General features: G+C 35.4%; 3 protein-coding genes across 3 annotated transcripts; 1 reads left to right on the top strand and 2 right to left on the bottom strand.

The window, feature by feature from the left end:
- Window positions 1-583: 583 nt before the first annotated feature.
- On the bottom strand, window positions 584-5,648 carry LOC111809007 (mitogen-activated protein kinase kinase kinase 1). Its single transcript, XM_023695302.2, has 9 exons — window positions 4,397-5,648; window positions 4,048-4,132; window positions 3,820-3,882; window positions 2,839-2,996; window positions 2,144-2,216; window positions 1,995-2,054; window positions 1,617-1,727; window positions 1,143-1,369; window positions 584-1,049 (listed from the first exon to the last, which is right to left on the bottom strand). The coding sequence occupies exons 1-8, from the start codon at window positions 5,320-5,322 to the stop codon at window positions 1,151-1,153; spliced, it is 1,695 nt and encodes a 564-aa protein (XP_023551070.2). The 5' UTR covers window positions 5,323-5,648; the 3' UTR covers window positions 584-1,049; window positions 1,143-1,150.
- Window positions 5,649-9,448: 3,800 nt separating this feature from the next.
- LOC111808812 (uncharacterized) lies at window positions 9,449-15,300 on the top strand. The gene is made up of 5 exons (XM_023695005.2): window positions 9,449-10,994; window positions 11,134-11,879; window positions 11,964-12,053; window positions 13,705-14,463; window positions 14,576-15,300. The coding sequence occupies exons 1-5, from the start codon at window positions 10,886-10,888 to the stop codon at window positions 14,705-14,707; spliced, it is 1,836 nt and encodes a 611-aa protein (XP_023550773.1). The 5' UTR covers window positions 9,449-10,885; the 3' UTR covers window positions 14,708-15,300.
- A 437-nt stretch (window positions 15,301-15,737) lies between these two features.
- On the bottom strand, window positions 15,738-19,510 carry LOC111808065 (uncharacterized). The gene is made up of 4 exons (XM_023693850.2): window positions 19,255-19,510; window positions 19,087-19,174; window positions 16,505-16,657; window positions 15,738-15,983 (listed from the first exon to the last, which is right to left on the bottom strand). The coding sequence occupies exons 1-4, from the start codon at window positions 19,385-19,387 to the stop codon at window positions 15,950-15,952; spliced, it is 408 nt and encodes a 135-aa protein (XP_023549618.1). The 5' UTR covers window positions 19,388-19,510; the 3' UTR covers window positions 15,738-15,949.
- Window positions 19,511-19,753: the final 243 nt, after the last annotated feature.

Here is a 19,753-nt window from a genome sequence, read left to right as displayed (position 1 = left end):
TAAAAGTTGAGATGACGTTTGGACAGAGGTAGTATTCTTTGTCCCCAGATCCACAGCTAGAACCCTTTCTTTCCTCCAATTAATGTGGGACCGCCCCCAAATCCACCCTCTTTGGGCCCAGCATCCTTACTGGCACACTGTCTTGTGTCTACCCCCTTCGGGGAACAACGAGAAGGCTGGCACATCGTCCGGTGTCTGGCTCTGGTACCATTTGTAATGACCCAAATCCACCTAGTAGATATTGTCTTTTTTGGGCTTTTCCTTTCGGGCATCCCTCAAGGTTTTAAAATGTGTCTACTAGAGGAAGGTTTTCACACCCTTATGAATTGTAGTTTGTTCTCCTCCCCAACCAATGTAGGACATCACAGTCCTCATTTAACTCATGAGAACTTTTTCCCTTGGACACGACCCCATAGGACGAAGAACACCCCATATTATTTTTCAATAATCTAATACATGTCAAGTAAAAATGTGATAGATCGATCCTTCAACCTTAAGAAAGTGGCTCGAAGATGGTCAAACCCTGATAGATCATAACGAAAAATAGTACAGTTCCAAGATGAGGAAGGGGCAGCATAAAAAATAAAATAAATAATCAACTAACTTGCATAAATATATGTATAATTTTTTTTACAAGTAGTGGAAATGTTCCTTCTTTGTACCGCTACAACAAGGAGTAACAAGCCTTATGCCTAAATCAGCTAATTATCTAAGCAAATTAAAAAAACCGACTTAAATAATAAACCATCATAAGATGAATCATCAAAATTACAATCTTCTTGTCCTCTGTTGTTCTTATGCGAGGAACTACTAGGATACAACAACTAGAAGCACTTCCATTTCACTGTTCTTGCGTCAATGGCAATGGCAATGGCAGACAAACTAGTACACCCTCCTTCCGGGCGTATAGATCAAGATATGATATACACTTGAATTACAGTAATTACAGGAAAAAATGTCATCCAACTTTCACAGCCAGCAACCCATTCGACAACTAAAGGACGTAATCATGTTAGTTGGACGTATATGGCTATTTTCGACTCGAGAATCTGAGAGAATGTGGTGGCACATATATATACATATCAATCCAAACGGAATAGAGGATAAATATCATAGTGTCAAATGAAGAACAGAAATTCTACCTTATAAGTTAAATTCTTCTGCCTGGCTTGTTGTAAGGAGATGCCGACACTGATAAACTGGAAACTGGTCGTTTCACAAACGGATGATTTATTAGATCAGCAGCGATAGGACGGTCGTGTGGATTTACTTGTAGGCACTGCAAAATGAAATCCTGTGCATCTTTTGGGAGAGACTCAGGAACTACAGGCGCTTTGCCTTTTCCAATCCTAAATAGTGCCTGCATAGGCTGAATTCAAAGGATGGCAGTTTTAGAACCTTAAAAGTAATGGTTATTTATGATGTCTCCTATCACAACAAACAAAAATAGTTTGAAAATCACTGATGTACAAATAGAGAGCTTAGCGGCAATCTTCTAAACACCTTCAAACCATTAATCTTGAATTACTCGGTTACAGTTCAAGCTGTGAACTTAGAGATCCAACAAACAACAAACAACAAAAACAAAGTTTGTAGAGGATAAAGGTGGCACGTACACTTTCGACTTCTGAGTACGGAAGCTTTCGAGTTAGCATTTCCAATACTGTGCACCCAAGGCTCCATATATCGGCCGGAAGCCCGTATCCTTGACCCTTCCCATTAACCACCTGCACAAATCACAGTAATGACACAGTGAGAAATGTGTGAGAGTACTAATAGAAGATATATTGAAAACATTAGGTGGATACTAGCAAGGGTCTTGGTTATAAATAGAGGGAGAAGGTTTGTGAGGGGAGGTCATAATAAGTCAACCAAAGTTGGTTGATTGTGGGAGAGCCACCCCTCTCAAAAAGCTACTCATTTGGTTTATTCTTTGGTTAGACATTCATAGTCAAATACAAACATTCTTGACATAGACAAGGAAGAAGGCAAACCTCAGGTGCCATCCAGAACGCAGTTCCCTTGCAAGATTTAACGTCGTTGAATTTTGTTGCCTAAAAAGTAGACAAACAATGATTTTAAGGGAAGAAACTCACAAAAACAAGGCCACAAACAGAAATAATAAAATGGATTGGGGAGAAACCTTCGCCAAACCAAAATCTGCAAGCTTCACAGATCCATTCACATCCACCAATATATTAGCACATTTAATATCCCTTTTCAAAAAAAATCAAAACAAGAAAATGATTATATGTCGGGAGGGGGAAGGGGAGAAAAGTAAGAGTTAGAGCAATAAATAAGATGTTTTCCTTCAATAAAAAAAATATATATATTCAAAGAGAGAAAAAGGAAAAGAAAAGAAACTCATTTGAAATTGTTGACCAGACCTTTTTTAGATGTATACTTTTAACAGAAACAAGGAATGCTAGATATAATTTCCTAAAGAAAATGATCGAGCAGAATTTTAAAAAAAAAAAAAAAAACTAATAAGAACATTATTGGACAAAGAAATCGATAAAGGACGGTTATGTCATGCTGTTTTACAGACTAAATTTCCAAAAATATTTTTAAAACTAGTAGCTAGACAGGGATATTAAGAATTCTGTGGAATTAAACATATTCCAGAAGGAATTTAAATTGTTGAAGGATTGACGAAATAGTGAGATCTTTTTTATTTTCACTACGAATCCAAAAAAAAATGTATCATGGACTTGACAACTTAGAAGCTTCTAAATGATATGTGTACCGAGCAAACATTTCGCTCGGTACACAAACTCATAAAGATAAATGACCAGTATTGGTATGATAAACAATAACATAATAGATTCATTTGTATACCTGTGAACCACATTTCGCTCATGAAGATACTTTAAACCAGACAGAATCTGCCTTGTATAGGCAGAAACAATGGAATCCAGAAGGTTTGTTCTCTGATATAAATTCAGAAGGGAGCCTTGAGATACAAGCTCCAAGAAGATATAGAGTTTTGACCCATCCTGCAAACAAGAATCAAATAAAGTATTAACTACTGAATATATGAGAATTTTAATAGTCAAGTAGCCAAAAGAGTACAACCATTAGGAAACTACAGTACATTCATTGCACCATTAGCTAAAATAGATGAACGAAAACTAGATAGCCATGTAAAGATCCGTGACATGGTCTGATCTTAAAGCTCATGAGAGCAGCAAAGTTGATTAAATAATGCGTGAACATGTGATTCATTTCGTGCTCCAAACTCGGCACATCAGTGCACCTACCAACATACTTCGAATAAGATGGAAAATTAAAATAGCACAAGGTTGGACAATTGGCATGTCAAGTTAGAATAACAAACCGCCTTCTGGCAGGACAAAAAAAAGGCATCAAACGATGAAGTAGACACCGAGGTAAAACTTGTATGCTGACGTTTGGTTCATGATAGGCCAGTAACTTTCGAATTTGGACTTTACATGCTGTTACGTTGTATGCGCATACTCGGTCCATAGAGAAGCATATATTGCCATACAGTAAAAGGTATGCTTTTAAGTCAACTAAAAACATCGTATAGAATCAACTGACTTTAGACAAGTTTGAAAAGAATTGTAGAAACTAAACTTCAGGCACGAGAAGATAAATTATATAGAATTCCATGAGGGTTTCTGAAGCACATAAAACTCATAGGAGATCCTGAGCTTAATGTTATGGCCAAAGAATATGAAAAGAGAAAGGAAGGGCAATAATTAACTAAAATAATTAAGCACATCTTTTCTCGAACCACCCAAAGATTAGTTAAAATGTCTAAGAACTTCAATTCCTAAGGATGGAGAAGGGCAATACCGAATGTGTGCCGTAGTACTGAACTATGTTCTCATGCTCAAATTCACTTAGAAGAGATATCTCCTGGAAGAGAAATCAAATGAAGAAGTGAGAAAAGCAGGTTAAGAATAAGAGATTGTCAAGGCGTCATAAGGAAAAGACTGATCAGAATTTCAAATCATAACCATATATATATATATATATATATATATATATATATATATATATCACGAACAAGTGTAATAATACCTGCTGAAGTTGAAAGATGCTCTGTCTTCCCTGACTATCTTCATCGAGCAGTGAAACTTCTTTAAGAGCAAAAAAGATTCCATCCCTGCAAATGATACAAAATCAGATGAATTTTCCGACCAAACGAAAATCGAGGCGGGGTTTAGGATGAATCTGCTTTCTATCAACAAAAGGGTATCGTTTCATCCACCAGGAAATTCTGGGTTATAAAAACAATTGTTCTTCCGAATTCCCAGATCAGAAAAGCCAGAGTCATATTAAACGTGCGAGTTAATTCTCTGCAATCTTCAATGATGCAAGAGAGAACAAAATTTGCAGGGGAAAATAAGCTAAGAGAAACATAACGTACTCTGAAATTGCTTCGGAAACTGATCCAAATGAACCGCGTCCAAGAAGCCTACCGGTTTCCACCCAGGATGTGATAATGGGTTTACCTCTCATATTGGGTGAAATATTTGCAGGCTCCGTCGTACTGCTCGAAGAATCATCGTCATTCGAGGTTGTGAAGGAACCCCAGGACTCTATGAGCGCTGCGCTCTCCTCGGGCCTGACAATATTTTCCTCGACTTCTCGTTCAACCAAAGGTTCGAGTCGTTCTTCTACTTCATCCTGTATTTTATCATCCTCTAATGGAGCAAAAGCTTTCAAAATGTCCCAAGTCGAGAAAGCGTTATCGAAATCTGGAAGCCGCATACACGGCGGCGGCTTGAGTAAGGGAGGCCGAGCACCATTGATTCCACTTCTCGGGCTACGTCCAGTAACAGTATCCATACGACGTTCACTCAACTCGGGAAGTTCAGTCTTCAGCGTGGACATCTCATCGCTAATTCGTACTGAATCCTTAACCCTCCGGCACAATTCGTCTTCGTTTTCTTCATCTTCCTTCTCCTTACTAATCTCCTCTGTCTTTGGACTATCCACGGGATACATCCTCGACCTCGGTAGAATATCAGAAGATGAACGAACCTTCCTGGCCTCCCAAGCCTCCATCGGAATAGCGAAGTCGTCAGGGCCATCTAGCCCTAAAGTCCGACATATGAGATCAACTTCACCGTCAAGCCCTTTAATCCGGAAGCTCGAGGGATTGAAGGTCTCCATGGAGCGAGTGTAGAGAGACCCAGAGGAATCGTCGAACGAAGAAGACGAGTAAGCAGCGTCATAGTCGATGTTCTTGGCAGCATTAAGTCGGTAAAGCTTGGGTTTCCCTGCAATTTTCCTCGGATCCATGGCTTTGCTTCGTTTCCTGGGAGAGAAAAACTGAGGCAGGTGATGCATCGAGACTTGAGCCCATTAAACAATCCCACCGGCAACGGCAAGAAGAATTCCCCGATCAAACCACCCCTCACAACGAAAATAACAAGTTCAGAAGGGAAAATCTACGTAGATTTTAGCAATGGAATTAGCCTCCAAGTTTGAGGAAGGGAAGCTGGGAAAAAATGGCGTAGAGAGAGAGAGATAGAAAAGGGTTGAACGATGGACTGAATTGGACTGGTAAACGCCGGGAGAGAGAAAAAAACGCGGTGCTACGTGGAAGAGAGAGTAGCAGAAACACAGCCGAGCCGACGGCGATTGGCTGGCGAATTGGGATGGAGGGGCCTCCCTTCAGTTGCTTGTCCGATACCGAGTCAGCAGATTCATTCTCCCTCTTGCTGACGTGTCCACTTGCTTCACAGCTTACCGCATTCGTCCTTTTTTTCTTATTTTTAAATGTAAAAAATAAATACAATTTTTTAAAACAAAAAAATTAAAGGTTTTAAATATAGATATTTATTTATAATTTTACAAAATATAAAATTCTCTCTTATAATAATAAATAAATAAGTCGATACTATTGTTATTTAGATTAGATTCATCTCTTCCTAGATTCTCCCATATAAATAATTATAATTAAAGTAACTTAATTAATTAATGATTCTAACCATCTCAATTAATCCACCACAAATAATAATGTTGAAAGACGGCTTTTATTTAACTCTAAATAACCCTTTTAATATTATTTTTAATGGTTCATAAATAATATTTTAAAATTCTATTAAAATATATTGTGACAAATTATATGTTTACATTCATAGTAAAATAATTATATTTAAACATGTCTGTCTTTTAATATAATGTTTTTACGAAAATTATAATTTTAAAATGTATAAAGTTGTTAAATAATATAAATAAAAAGGTAACATTTTAAAATTTAAAAGAAATAAAAATTCAACTCAATTTTGAAAAATTATATTCAAAATTTCTAGTTTAAAGTTTTTCCCCCTCAAAATCACAGAAATAAACGGTGGACCAATATAGTTGTAAAGATCATTAGACTTATTATTATTATTATTATTATAATTTGTTAAAATATATTTTTAAAGCGAAATTTTAAAAATAGTTTTAAATAAATTGAAAATTTTAAAGTGATATTGGAATATTTATTTATAGACTCTCTTAATTAACGAAAAGTGACACGGAAATTGGTATTTTATACCATTTTAGACATTAATCTCGAACTTATAAAATGAAAGTGTATTTTAAATCTTAAAAAAATATTTAATAATCATTATTAAAAAAACAATTATTTGGACATTTTAAAATTTGATGGTAGGAAATCAATAAAATACACGTTTGTTTTGTTTTAAAAATATTCTTACTTTTTTAATTTTAAAACTATATTTATTATTAAGACTATATTTTAAAAATACCCTGAAATTTTAAAAGTAACATTAACTCTTAAAAAAAATTTAGCATTTTTTTTTTCGATATCTCGTAGATTATCTTTAAAAGTAAAATAAAACACTAGAATTAAATAGTACAGCCATAAATTTAGAGACGGTAATTATATTATAATATATTTATATAATAACAATTATAATTATTCCACCAAAAAAAATGGCAATAATTTATTTAATTAATATTCTCAAATTTCAAAAAGGTTGTGTGTTCTTTAAAAAGCTAATAAAATTGTACGGAGAAGGACACGGTGCAAAGAGGAATTGTTCAAAGATGTCATGTGGCCAATAAATAATTGCATAAAAAATCATGAATTATTTCATAAATATTGTATTTTATCAAAACATTATAAAATCATTTACTGCCAAGATTTTGTTAGCAATTTCATAAATATAAAAATGAAAAATAGTTTAAAATTTTAAAACTTATCAATATGACCAAACGAGCAATTAATAAACTCGATATTTCGAAATTTAAAAACTAAAAATTATATAAATCTCCTTATTTATTCAATTTTTAATAATAAAAAATAAAATTGTCATAAATTATAAATGGGGTATCTAAGAAACAAATTTCCTGAAATTTCTTTGAAACTAAGTTGAGAAAATGTCCGTTTTTATTTTAGAAGAATTATATGAATGAAGATATTTATTAAATTTGGTCGTGATATTTAGCATTTATTGATGAAATAAACTTCATAAATAGACAACAAATGTTGACTTGGAGTAGAGGAGGTCCTTTTAGAAGGAGACGCCGACTTTGTAATTAAGTCAATTTTTTTTATTATTATTATCGTTATTATTTTTATTAATTTGAAAAAAAGAATTAATCTACCTTTAAATTATGATAATTAAGAAGTATAATTATTATTATTATTATTAAAAAAAAAAAGAATAATAATAATAATAATAATATTAGATTCTTGTTTCTCTTTTTAAAGGAATTTCCTTTGCTTTTCCGAGGATATAAAGGGAAAGTTGAGAATAGAGAAGGAAATAGTGGGTGACTACACGTCACGTGAGTGGCAGAAGGACGGCAATATATATATAACTTTATAAATAAATATATTAGAGGCACTCCTCGTCCTGGGCGTACGAGAAAATATCAAACGGTTCCTTCCACGCGTAACGCGTTCCCAAATGAGAGAGAACCACATGATCCAAACGCCTTTCCGTACATGCATGCATGCATGCATCTACATAATGCCCATTCCTCCCTTTATCCATGCATGCATGCACATCAAATATATATTTATTTATTCTCTTTTAAAATTAAATTAAATCTCCATTATTTAACTTTTTTAAAATGTGGCTTAATTTTTTTTTTTTTTTTTTTTTTTAGTTTCTATATTTAATCTATTAAATTTGAATAATTTTCAAATAAAAAAATGAATTTGGTTCAATAATATTAGGGTAAATTACTATTTTATCCCTGAGGTTTGAATTAATTAAAAAATAGTTCTTTTATGTCAATAAAATGATCTAAGAAGTTAGGTTAGGTTTTGTCGATGCATATTGCCTCGAAAAAAGTACACTTTTAGTGCTACCGATGCAAAGCATGGGTAATGTTTATGCCGTGATTTTACTTTGTGCTATAAAAACCTTCATATATGTATTTTAAGATTTTTTTTGTTTGTTTATTTGTGTCGAGGAGGAAGAGGAGGCGGCTACCAAGGAGGAAAGGTTGGATAGTTAATCAATGAGAGGATAATTAGTATATAAGTGAGAGACACTATCTTAACTGATACAGATAATTATTAGAGTTATGTTTCCAACCATATTAATTTTTTTTTTTATATTTAAAAATGTCAGGTAAAAAATCGAGAATTTATGAAATATTGAAACTCCTTGATTTAACTTTAAACTCAGAGACTAATTTAATTCATTAAAATGGTGACATGTTCTAATATTTTTATCCAAAATTTCAATGTAATTAATTGATGACGTGTATTAAATATATATTGTTTGTGTAGAAGGTAAGTTTACAAATAATGCATCGTCAAACCCATTCATAAATAAATTTCTTACCTTCAAAATAAATGTAAAGGACAAACTGAGATGGGTAACGAGTGATGGTAGGTAAAAAAATTTAAAGGAAGTATATAATATAAATACTAAAAAAATTTAAGCTTTTATCTTTTAAATTTCGCTCATAATTCAAATCCGATATAAAAAATATGAATAACCTAATAATTTTTAAAAAGCGAGTCCAATGAAAAATATTTAATTATTTAGTCTTTGAAATATTTGGTAAAAAAAAGATAAATGCAAATCATGTGTTTTTGAAGAAATAAAATATAATCAAACCGACGTTTAATGTGATTACTACTTTATTAATTTTTATTTCTCCGGAGAAAAAAATGTGATTATATTTCAATTATTTATAAATTAAAATTTATTTAAAAAAACAATAAAAAAAAAAGGCATTTATGAAATATGTGGGCTACCTACACTGTACCATACACCGAGTCACAGCAAATCGCCCCCTGCACCAACAAAATTGGGGGAATTTTTTATTGAATTTTTTCTGAGAGCCCAAAGATATCAAAATATATTTATAATAATAATAATAATAATAATAATAATAATAATTAAAAAAAAGAAAAAAAGGAAAAAGATTTCGATTTGGCAATAGCCCCGAGAGAAGAGAAGAATAGGGGAATTCAACAGTAGAGACGTTTGTTTGATTTTCAGAGCGTCAAAGAAAGCCAAAGACGAGTTTTTTTTTTTTTTTTTTTTATCACATTCGCCGTCTCCCCTCTCCCTCTCCGGACTTCCTACACGCTCGCTTCATCTTCTCTCTCCGCCGTTGCGTTTCTCTCTGCCGGTTTCCGTTCTCTCCGCCACCACACGGGGGCTGAAGCTGACCGAGCCGAACCGAACAAACAGACAAAAACCCTATTCGCTGCTCTGAACACCCAAGCCTCTCTCTCTCTCTCTCTCTCTCTCTCTCATTCCCAATCCCTTCCCCTCTCTCTATCTCTCTCTCTCCGCCGCCGCTTCTTTCTTCACAGTCTGTTTCTATATATATAGATTTTGTTGTTGCCCTCTTCAGACGCATTTCTTTTTGTTTTGGGAATATACAGCAACCAGTGGGGGCAGTTATTAAAACAGTTGCGACTTCTGGGGTTCGTCAATCAGTTTGAGGGTAGGGTTAGTTCTTCGTCTTCATCGGATATCTCACAGGTTATATTATTTATCTCGTGTGTTATTATTACTCTTGCGGTTTGGACCTCGGCGGAAAATTTTTGGAGGGTGCATATTTGGTTTAGGGTTTCTGATAATTTTTTTTGGCACATTCAATCGGAGTTCGGATTCTGGTTGTCCCAATTTCTTATTTCGTTAGGTTTTGGTTTTGTTTTTCCCTTTTCCGATCGAACTGTTTTGACGGGGACAATCTTCTGGTTTGGAATTGCTCTACTGCTTTATTCGTCAGGTATACCTTCTTTATATCTCTGCATCTCTAACCGATTCCCTCAAAGACGAGGGGTTTCGAGGTGTTTTGCTGACCGAATCTACACCGAGGCCGGGAGCGATAGTGAGGCCTTTCCTCTTACCATTCTTTTTAATTGAACCGCTTCATCATATCCTTGCTATTTCCTCTGTTTTCATCCTCTGATATTCCACTCCCGTATGAGAATTAGGTTATGTTGATTTTGCACATACGATAAGATAAAACCCGTTCAGAATGCGTTCAGCTTGTAGCCAAATTGGTAGTTACTTGCTTGAATAGTGGTGGCCGTGAAGTGGGATAATTATAGAAGATTGACTTCTTTTGTGGCATTTAGGACTTAAATTTTGAGAACCATCTTCTGCGTTCACTCCCGTGCGCGTGTTTGCAAATCCGAAGCAATTCACTGCGCATGGTCAATCTTTGCTGGAACCTTGGTTATGCCACGAAGTTGATGATACATATGGGTTGTAGTCGTGACTTGCATGGTCAGGGATGCCCGTGAAAGTTCGTTCAGAGCAAAATAGAGGTTAGGCATTCGAAATAATAAAGTACAGGCTAGGGTTTTATAAATTCCTCTGCATAAGGAGTAAGGTTTCTGGAAATTTGAGGTGGTAAAGAAGGCAAGAGTTGTTTTTTTCTTCTGATATTTTGATCATGTTCAGTATTCCTTATGGAAAGAAGTGAACCCACTTTAGTTCCAGAATGGTTGAGAAATACTGGAAGCGTTACTGGTGGCGGCAATTCAAACCACCATTTTCAGTCGCCTTCGCCCCACTCAGGTACTGACTCTTTCTTTCTTTCCTTTTTTCTGTATATGTTTATTGTTACATGCTTTCAATAAAGGTGCTTTAACGTACTGCTGACTTGCCTTTGTTTTGATGTTGTGAACACCGTTAATGTATATCCTGTGTTGTTTAGATGTGCCTTCTCAATCTCAACCGAGAAATAGACCTTCAAAGACCACTGGTGATTTTGACACTTCACGTCCTGCTTTTCTGGATCGGACAGCTTCATCAAATTCAAGGAGAAGTTCAAGCAACGGCTCTGCCAAACATGCATATAGTAGCTTTAACAGGGGTCATCGTGATAAGGATCGTGAGAAAGAAAAGGATAGGTTTAACTTTGGGGATAATTGGGACCGGGACTCTCATGACCCTCTGGGAAAGATACTTCCCAACAGGGTTGATAAAGATGCTTTGCGGCGCTCCCATTCTATGGTATCCAGGAAGCAAGATGAGTTGTTTCACCGAAGAGTTGCAACAGATTTGAAAGCTGGTGTCAACAGCAGCAATGGAATGCCTCCTGGAATTAGTGTTGGTAGTAGCATTCAGAAAGCTGTATTTGAAAAGGATTTTCCGTCACTGGGATCTGAAGAAAAGCAAGGAGCATCAGAAATTGGAAGAGTTTCATCTCCTGGTTTGAGCTCATCAGTTCAAAGCTTACCAATTGGGAATTCGGCCTTAATTGTTGGTGGAGAGGGATGGACGTCTGCCCTTGCTGAGGTGCCCAGTATGATTGGAAGTACCACAGGGTCATCGTCATTTCAACAAACTGTTCCTGCTACATCAGGGGCAGGGCCTCTGAGTGTGACAGCTGGACTAAATATGGCTGAAGCGCTGGTGCAGGCTCCATCTCGGGCTCGTGCTGCTCCCCAGGCTTCTGAGGTACCCTACTATAACCTTCTTCTGCTGTATATTATGTGCTTTTTTTATCTAACAGTCTCATCGTTTTACCCCTCACTTTGGTAGTTATCTGTCAAGACCCAGAGGCTTGAGGAATTGGCTATTAAACAGTCCAGGCAATTAATACCGGTGACACCTTCTATGCCAAAAGCTTCGGTAATTGGTGCTAATGCATTTGTTGGATAGATTTGTTCCTGCCTCTTTATATTTCAATTTTTTTTGTGATTGTTGATTCAAAAATGAAAAGGTTGGTACTAAAAATATTAAGAGAACTGAGAACCATCTATGTGGTATCTTCACAACTTGTGTCGATCGCTGATTTCAATAAGACTAATAATACTCTCTTCGCAGCTGCTTTTGTGTCGTAGTATCAGGCACTTAGGAAGTACATATGATAATAGTCATTTTTTGGTAAAATATACTGAAAACTATGCGAGAAGAACACTAGTTATTGTTCTGATATTTTTCTGCACCTGCTGCTGGCGTCTGGTGAATTAAATTTTTCGATTTAGCTTGTTAAATAAACTCTGCTTCAACATTTTAGAAACTGTAGAATTTTTAGTGGAAGTTTATAATTCAAGTATTCTATCTCTTCACACATTGACTTAAGAACATTGTGTACGTGTTAGATAGTGGAACTCAAAGTATTTGCTAGAAGTTTCTGGTTCAAAGTCATTTATGATGTGCTAGATTATGAGCCACATTTCCCCCTTTTATTTGATCTGAAACTCAATTTAAGGATGGTTGAAAGGATAAATACTAGTTTTTCCCAGAAAAGGGGTGCCAGAGGGCTTTATCATCATCTAGTGCATTCTTTGATTTAAGAAAGGGTTATTTTAAATTCTTCAAGGGGTTTGTCCTTATTTTCTTGCCTGACCACCTTTTTGGAAATTTGTAGAAATTAGATGATAGGAAAGAGATGATAAGAATTGTTTTTGGATCCAATTTCATAGTATGCGCACATGTGCTTTGCCTCTTTGACATTTTGCAGACTGGGTTATCTTTGGTTTACCACTTTTTATTCTCTCTCAAGGGTAGAAAAGGCCGGTGGTAGATTAAATAGGCTATAAGGGAAGTGTGAACTTTCCATATTAACTCTCTTCATTTGATTATTGTGCTGTAGCCAATTTGTTACTGGTGTCTGATATTTTGTTTGTTAACGTGTTATATTTGGTAGGCAAGTTTTATTATTTATCATTTTGTTAAAATTTTACCTGAAAGATTGTTAAGCTGTTAACTGATTGCCAACCCCTTTTCTAGTATCAATAGTTATAACTTAACTGAGGATTCCTCTTCTGAAAGGTTCAAATTTGTTCTTCTATTTGTTTTGTTTTGAAGCTGATGTAAATTATGGTTGAGTTTCAGTATGGTGATGTAAAACTTGCTTAGGAGTATTAATTCTTAATAAAGACTTGGAACAAAAAAAAAAAAAAAAAAAAAAAAAAAAAAAAGTTGAAGACGAAAAATATTATTTTGTAGTGTTTTATTTAATGTTCTAAATTAATTTATTCACACCTGATCAATAGTCGTTTAATCTTTGAGAAGTATAAATGGATTTAAGTATGTTATTTTTAAATTTATACTTGAAGAAATAAATGGGAATTCAAACACAGACCATATCTTTCGAGATACTTTTAGAAGATTTGTCTTTAGAAGCAATTTTGATAAAATGAATCCAAAAAGTTCTCCACCCTTGTAATATGAATATAGTAATATATCTCTGATTATTATATTTGACTGCAAATCTCCTGTTTCTTCCCTTTAGATAATCATTAACGTTTTTGTTTTTCTGTTTGTATTTTGACAGGCGCTTAATTCGTCTGATAAATCAAAGCCCAAATTAGCATCAAGAACTGGAGAACTTAATGTTACTGTCAAGGGTGGACAGCCCCTGCCCTCGTCAGTCCATGCCAACCAATCTCGTGGAGGACATGTCAAGTCCGATGCTCAAAAGAGTTCTCATGGGAAGTTTCTTGTTTTAAAACCTGCACGAGAAAATGGTGTCTCCCCTACAGCAAAGGATGTCTCAAGTCCAACTAGTAATGCAAACAGCCAGTTCGCTCTTGCACCTTCAGTTCCACATGCTCCTTTGAGAAGCCCGAATAATTCAAATGTTGCTTCTGTGGAGCGCAAGATGGCTAGCTTAGATCTCAAATCTGGAACAACTTTGGAAAAAAGACCGTCCTTATCTCAAGTCCAGAGCCGGAATGATTTCTTTAACCTCATTAAGAAGAAAACTTCAATGAGTTCTTCTGCTGTTCTTTCAGATTCATGCTCTTCTGTGAAATCTCCTTCAATTGGCCAATCTAATGAACTAACAAGGGAAGAAATTGACATTCCTGCAAGTCCTCATGTTCTTGAAAATGGTGCTGTGGAGAATACAAATGGAGATAGTTCTGAAGAGGTTAGATCATCTTGTGACAGTGGTGAAAAAACTGAGACCCACGTTGCTGCTGAATCTCTAGATGAAGAGGAGGCTGCGTTTCTTCGTTCTCTTGGATGGGATGAGAACTGTGGTGAGGACGAAGGCCTTACTGAAGAAGAGATCAATTCTTTCTATCGGGAGGTGAACAAATACTTATATTGCTTTCAACAATCCCCACTTCTAAATATTGTTCTTGTCTCTATCAGCTGATGAAGTTGTAAATTATAACCCATGCTCTAATTCTAATTTGCAGTACATGAGCTTGAAGCCATCTCTAAAAATGGGCCGTAGCATTCAGCCAAAGATATCTGTGCCGTCTGAATCTCATGAGGACAGCAAGGATGGAGCCGGTTCTGAATTGAGCTCATCTGACTCGGAAGCCTGAATAATTTTTATTTTTCACCCATGAGAAGTTCTTGTTCACAATTTTTAAGGCAGTGGGGTTAGTTCTTTTTTTTTTCTTCACCTTTTTAATTTTTTTTTCTTTTTTTTTTTGCCTTCTTTTTGTTTTCATGGTTTTAAAGAAATGCTGATAGGAGTTGGGGTTGGAAGAAGAGATGGATGTTAATTGAACACTGAACAGTGCAAATAGTGCAATAAGTTACAGTTGCCCAAATCATCATCCTGCCTACCTCTACAGCGGGAATTTTTGCGGTGTTTAAAAGGGCAGTTGCTGAGGTTTGGCAGGCCAATGTTTTGTCTGCACTGAAAAAGATGTATGCAAATTGCATCTTTTTGTTTTGTTTTGGTTCTTTGTTATCACTTTCGAGGAAGTTTTTTTTTTTATTCTGGAATTTGCTTGCAAAATGAAAAAGAGAAAGAGAAAGAAAAGGGCTGCTGCTTCTTGAAAGGAAAATGAAAAAAAGTTTGTCTTCGTTCAGCATTATATTGGTTTATTATGTTGGGTAGTGTGTTAGCTTTGTTTGACATTGAATTGCACTAATTACACATAAATAAGGGATTTAATTTTAGAGATTATTGGTTCAGTGCCACTTTTGCAACTCATTTTTTAATTTTAGGCTTTGAAAACTATTTTATTTTCCATTTTCCTTTTTTAATTAGCTTGCAGTTATCTTATAAATACTAAACTTAATGGAAGTTATAAAACCGATGGTTTGTGTCATTAAAATTTGTAGCAGCCACTTCGTCGGCTATAGCAGTTCTTGATAAATGTATCACATTAACAACAGTCGATCCAATTGAAACCGTTCAATGTACGTATAATATCTGTTTGTTATTTCTATTTAGAAAACAAAATGAAAAGGGAACACTTCCTGTAAATGGACTTGGTATTTTTTCAAATTACAATGGCTTTATCTAAGTTTATATATATATCTTTTCTTTTCAATCCACAACGGTTTGAAGGGAAAAAAGAACAAAAACTAAACTAAACTCTCCCACATGCAAGGTTGAAATGGCTGAAAGATTGAATATCTGACTCAGTTATATTGAATGCATAAAGACATATAGACATGGTTTCAGCTTGAAATTAACATGACATTTACAAGTAGAAAAGCCCTTTGGTTCCATAGTTGGAAAAGTCAAATGATACACACAAATGACTCACACTGTAGTCTGCAGTCCACTGGAGCTATATGAAGTTGGTAATTCTTTAGCCTCTGACGTCTTACTCCGAGTGAGAAGTCCAGTAAATCAACCCACTGCAACAGACAGTATTTCAGGAAAACATAAATGGACAATAACATTATAAGAACCTCCAAAAAAGAAACAGAGCATGTTCCTGAGAGATGGTATTGGTTAGTTATACGTGATACTTGTGCTAGTGATGAAACCCCCCAATGATTTTGTTTTTCTACAGAAATAATGCAATGAATACCAAATATTAAGGGCATCTATTGATTCAGCATCAGATGGCTAAACAGAAACTATCCCTGTTCAAGCAAAAACTTCGTTTATGGCATGATTAAAACATCTTATGTAGATTTAGAGAGAGTGGAACATAGATGTTACTATATCGGTCATGCTCAAAATCAAGAGAAACATCAAGATGAAAGAACCCCATAAGCTTTTCTTTGATAAAGTGCCTTGCAGAATGATTCCACGACAAACTAGGTGGAGTGGATAATAAAAAGTGGCTGCATGTTTGTTGGCATAAATCCTAATAAAAGACAGATAGGAGAAATAAGAATTAAGATGATCAAAAGGGGGAAGGCCAATTTACCTAACCAACACAAACACACACTGCAATACTCCTGCGACTCCTGTCCACACTGATGGCCCTGTTTTTACTACTGAATCTTGTATCAAGAGTCCCACTGATGCTGCTAATGAAACGAATGATACCACATAAGCGAAGAAGAGCCAAAGCTTCAATCTGTTGTCGAGGGAAGCGTCAGTATAGTTAATTACAGAAATACACTATCACCACATTAACATAAACATCAAATTCACAATGTTATCAGCGGATTCATCTAACTTTCGTATGCTTATAGGTCTAAAATGTGAGGCTTATTTCCATGATATTCTAAGTAAAAACTACCAGATAACTAGCATATTAATTCAACATGTCCTAACATGAACCAATATTGTAGTCTAGCATAAAAGCGGAGGGCATATAATTTTTTCTTTTTGAAGAAATATTAACTCATCCTACACCTTCAACAAGCAGATAACCAGAACATTTGCAACTGAGCTGTAAGCACAGCAGGAAACTCTGGCTTCTGCTGCCTGGAAAAAGAGAACAGTTTCTAAAACATGCACCTGCTAATTCCTTCTAAAACTAGCAAAAATTGAAGGGCCTGTTCTGGTCTGTGTCAACTTTTTCTCGTTTCATCATCCTTTTGTTACTCCGTGCACCCCCCCCCCCCCCCCCCCAATGACTAAGCTGACTCTTGAAAATCCACTTTTTATTGCGGCTAATTCTTCACAGTGATTAAACCATATGGAGCAAGTTGCAATTTGAATGTCAATACCGTGCACAATTTTGTTATTTATTCAATTGGAGAGTCAGTATGTGCATAATTAATGTCACCCTTCATTGGTTAGCTCTCGTACTAGTTTGGCAGCTGCATCCATTGATCAATAAGCCTTCCATATAGATTTGAATTCTACAACTACCACTTTAAGAACTCCATTTTTAAGAGGGTGTTGATGAAGTTTCTACTAGATTTCAGCTTGCAAGTCATTAATAGTTTTATTCCCAAACAAGGGTCACAACTACTCCAGGTGTGAAGAAATGGTCTTGAATGCATCATACCATACCAAACCACCTGATAAGTTCAAAGCCCCCTTCACAAATTATATTCAGAATTTCATGATCCCTATGAAAGTTAATGTTTTTCTTTGGTCTCTCTTTTATAGAGGTCCCAATCTCAACTTTTTTTCTTCTTTTTTATGAAAATGTTTCAATCTCAATACTGCCGACACATTACAGAAGTTCCCATTTTGGGCTTTGTCCCCCTCAGTTTATTGTCTTTGACAGGACGAGGAACTCATATCTTCCTCTATTGTTCTTTTTCTCTTGTTGGCTGGTCAGTCTTCTTCTTTTTCTTTTTTTTCTTTTTTCATTTTGATGAACAATCGGGCTTTGATGGATAATCGGCTGGTCTTTTCTTTTGCTAGAATTTGTGATGGACCTATACTCTTCTTTGGTCTATTTGGAAAAAGACAAGTCAATGAATTTTCTTTTAAGATACATCCGCTTCGAAGGATAGCCGATGAAATATCGTATACAGCATACTACCTCTAGACAGTGATCAAACCACAAAAAATTATTTCATAATTCTAGTATTTTCATGATTATTCTCCAATTGAAGGATCACCTTTTGTAGTTTAGTGAGTGAAGCACCTCTTCCCCAACCACTAGATTGTTCTATAAACCTCTTTAGGTCGTGTATCCCATCAAATGCATCGTAATCCTGAGATAGCAATCCTATAAGATATGATGTTTGGGAGGAATGATAAATGTTAAAAAGAGATTTTCTAGTAACAAAATTTTTATTTCCATACAAAATCAAGATGAGTAGCGACTCTTCTGTCTTAGCTCTTGAGCATCACAATCTCTAATACACCACTTTCGATAGCTCTTCGCTAATGTTTACTATCACTTGGACCATTCTATCAGGAAGTTACGTTCTGTGTTTCCGTTCCTGATAGCTATGCACATGCATGCTCTTCATCATCAACTCTCCTATCACTAGGCACGTATTTATGTACTTCCTGAACAACCTCACTCTTGCCCCTTAGTTCCTTCTCTACTCAACCCACTAAATGGAGAGATGGATCAAAAAGGGTATAAAAGAATTGATTGATGGGATGTCCAATTAATATTCAGTACAGTATAAATGTTGCTCGCAAGAAAAAAAAAAAGAGAGAAGAAGTCTCGGTGCAGAAATTGCATCTCTAAATTGCTCTTACAAAACACGGCCATTGACACAATGTTTAACTTGTGTTTCCTGTTTGATTTTTCATCTTATCCAAGCTTATAATATTCAATTGCACAGGTTCAAAGTTCCTGATGAGTGCTCCAACCAAGCCCTACCCCAACTTCTATTGCAAACACGCAAGGTTTGAATCGAAGTGCATTCGATATTCTAAATTGCAAATTACGAATTAAGACCCAGGTGTAAGCTACGAGTTCATAAGATCCTAACACATCCAGGGAGAATAATCCTAACAAGGTACTAAATCACAATCCACATCAACTCATCGAAGAAGAACACAGTGACATTGCTTTCAATCGAGACGAATGATCAGACAAAGAGGGTCATAACATGATTAGTAGATAAGACAAAAACTTCTCACCTCCATTCGCCCTCCTCATATGGAGAATAATCAATGTCTTCTCTGCGAACGCAATTGAACATCAAAGCCGCAAAAGAAGCAAAAATACCTACAACCCCAATACCAAACCACCGTCAAAAACCCTAACGAACTCGCAAATGAATAAAGCGCGAGGCGAGAATAAAGAACCTGGGAGGTAGTGGACGAAGGAAACGGCAACAGAACTGCAGACAACGGCGTCAACCCAGAACCACCATCCGGCACCAAACACAGCTCCGGCGACGCCAGGGCCGAAAATTGACCACAGCTCCGCCAAATCCATTTGTGGCTTCTTTCTTTGCCTTCTCCTTGCGATAGAGGTTTGAGACGGATCGATTTAGAGAGGCTAATATGAACTGAATAACAGCACAGCTCCCATCGATCTTCAGTTGAAATTCTGATATTATTCTCCGCCTTTATATATATATATATATATATATATATATATATATATATATATAATTAAATTACAAAATTTCGTCCATTAATTTACATATTTTTTTTTTAAAAATGATTTAATTATCTAATTCTATGTTTAATCAATTATTTAATTTTTAAACACATATTTAATAAATTATTACTTATGTATTTTAATTTTAAATTTTATATTTAACAAATTATTACTTATTCAATATATATATTTTTAAAT

This window comes from Cucurbita pepo, chromosome 13 (genome assembly GCF_057944985.1).
Source record: "Cucurbita pepo subsp. pepo isolate OVF chromosome 13, ASM5794498v1, whole genome shotgun sequence".
Classification (NCBI taxonomy): Eukaryota; Viridiplantae; Streptophyta; class Magnoliopsida; order Cucurbitales; family Cucurbitaceae; genus Cucurbita; species Cucurbita pepo.
The sequence above is the reverse complement of the archived record's forward strand: the minus strand, read 5'-3'. Positions and strand labels throughout refer to the sequence as shown.

Excerpts from the sequence above, each read along its gene's own strand:
- LOC111808812 (XM_023695005.2), top strand. The coding sequence starts at position 10,886 with ATGGAAAGAAGTGAACCCACTTTAGTTCCAGAATGGTTGAGAAATACT. Across the intron at positions 10,995-11,133 it reads GTCGCCTTCGCCCCACTCAG|ATGTGCCTTCTCAATCTCAA; the intron begins GTACTGACTCTT and ends TGTGTTGTTTAG. Across the intron at positions 12,054-13,704 it reads CTTCTATGCCAAAAGCTTCG|GCGCTTAATTCGTCTGATAA; the intron begins GTAATTGGTGCT and ends GTATTTTGACAG.
- LOC111809007 (XM_023695302.2), bottom strand. The coding sequence starts at position 5,322 with ATGCATCACCTGCCTCAGTTTTTCTCTCCCAGGAAACGAAGCAAAGCC. Across the intron at positions 4,133-4,396 it reads GTTTCCGAAGCAATTTCAGA|GGATGGAATCTTTTTTGCTC; the intron begins GTACGTTATGTT and ends TATCATTTGCAG. Across the intron at positions 1,728-1,994 it reads CGTTCTGGATGGCACCTGAG|GTGGTTAATGGGAAGGGTCA; the intron begins GTTTGCCTTCTT and ends TGATTTGTGCAG.
- LOC111808065 (XM_023693850.2), bottom strand. The coding sequence starts at position 19,387 with ATGGATTTGGCGGAGCTGTGGTCAATTTTCGGCCCTGGCGTCGCCGGA. Across the intron at positions 19,175-19,254 it reads CTTCGTCCACTACCTCCCAG|GTATTTTTGCTTCTTTTGCG; the intron begins GTTCTTTATTCT and ends TTGGGGTTGTAG. Across the intron at positions 15,984-16,504 it reads TGTGTGTTTGTGTTGGTTAG|TGGGTTGATTTACTGGACTT; the intron begins GTAAATTGGCCT and ends TGTCTGTTGCAG.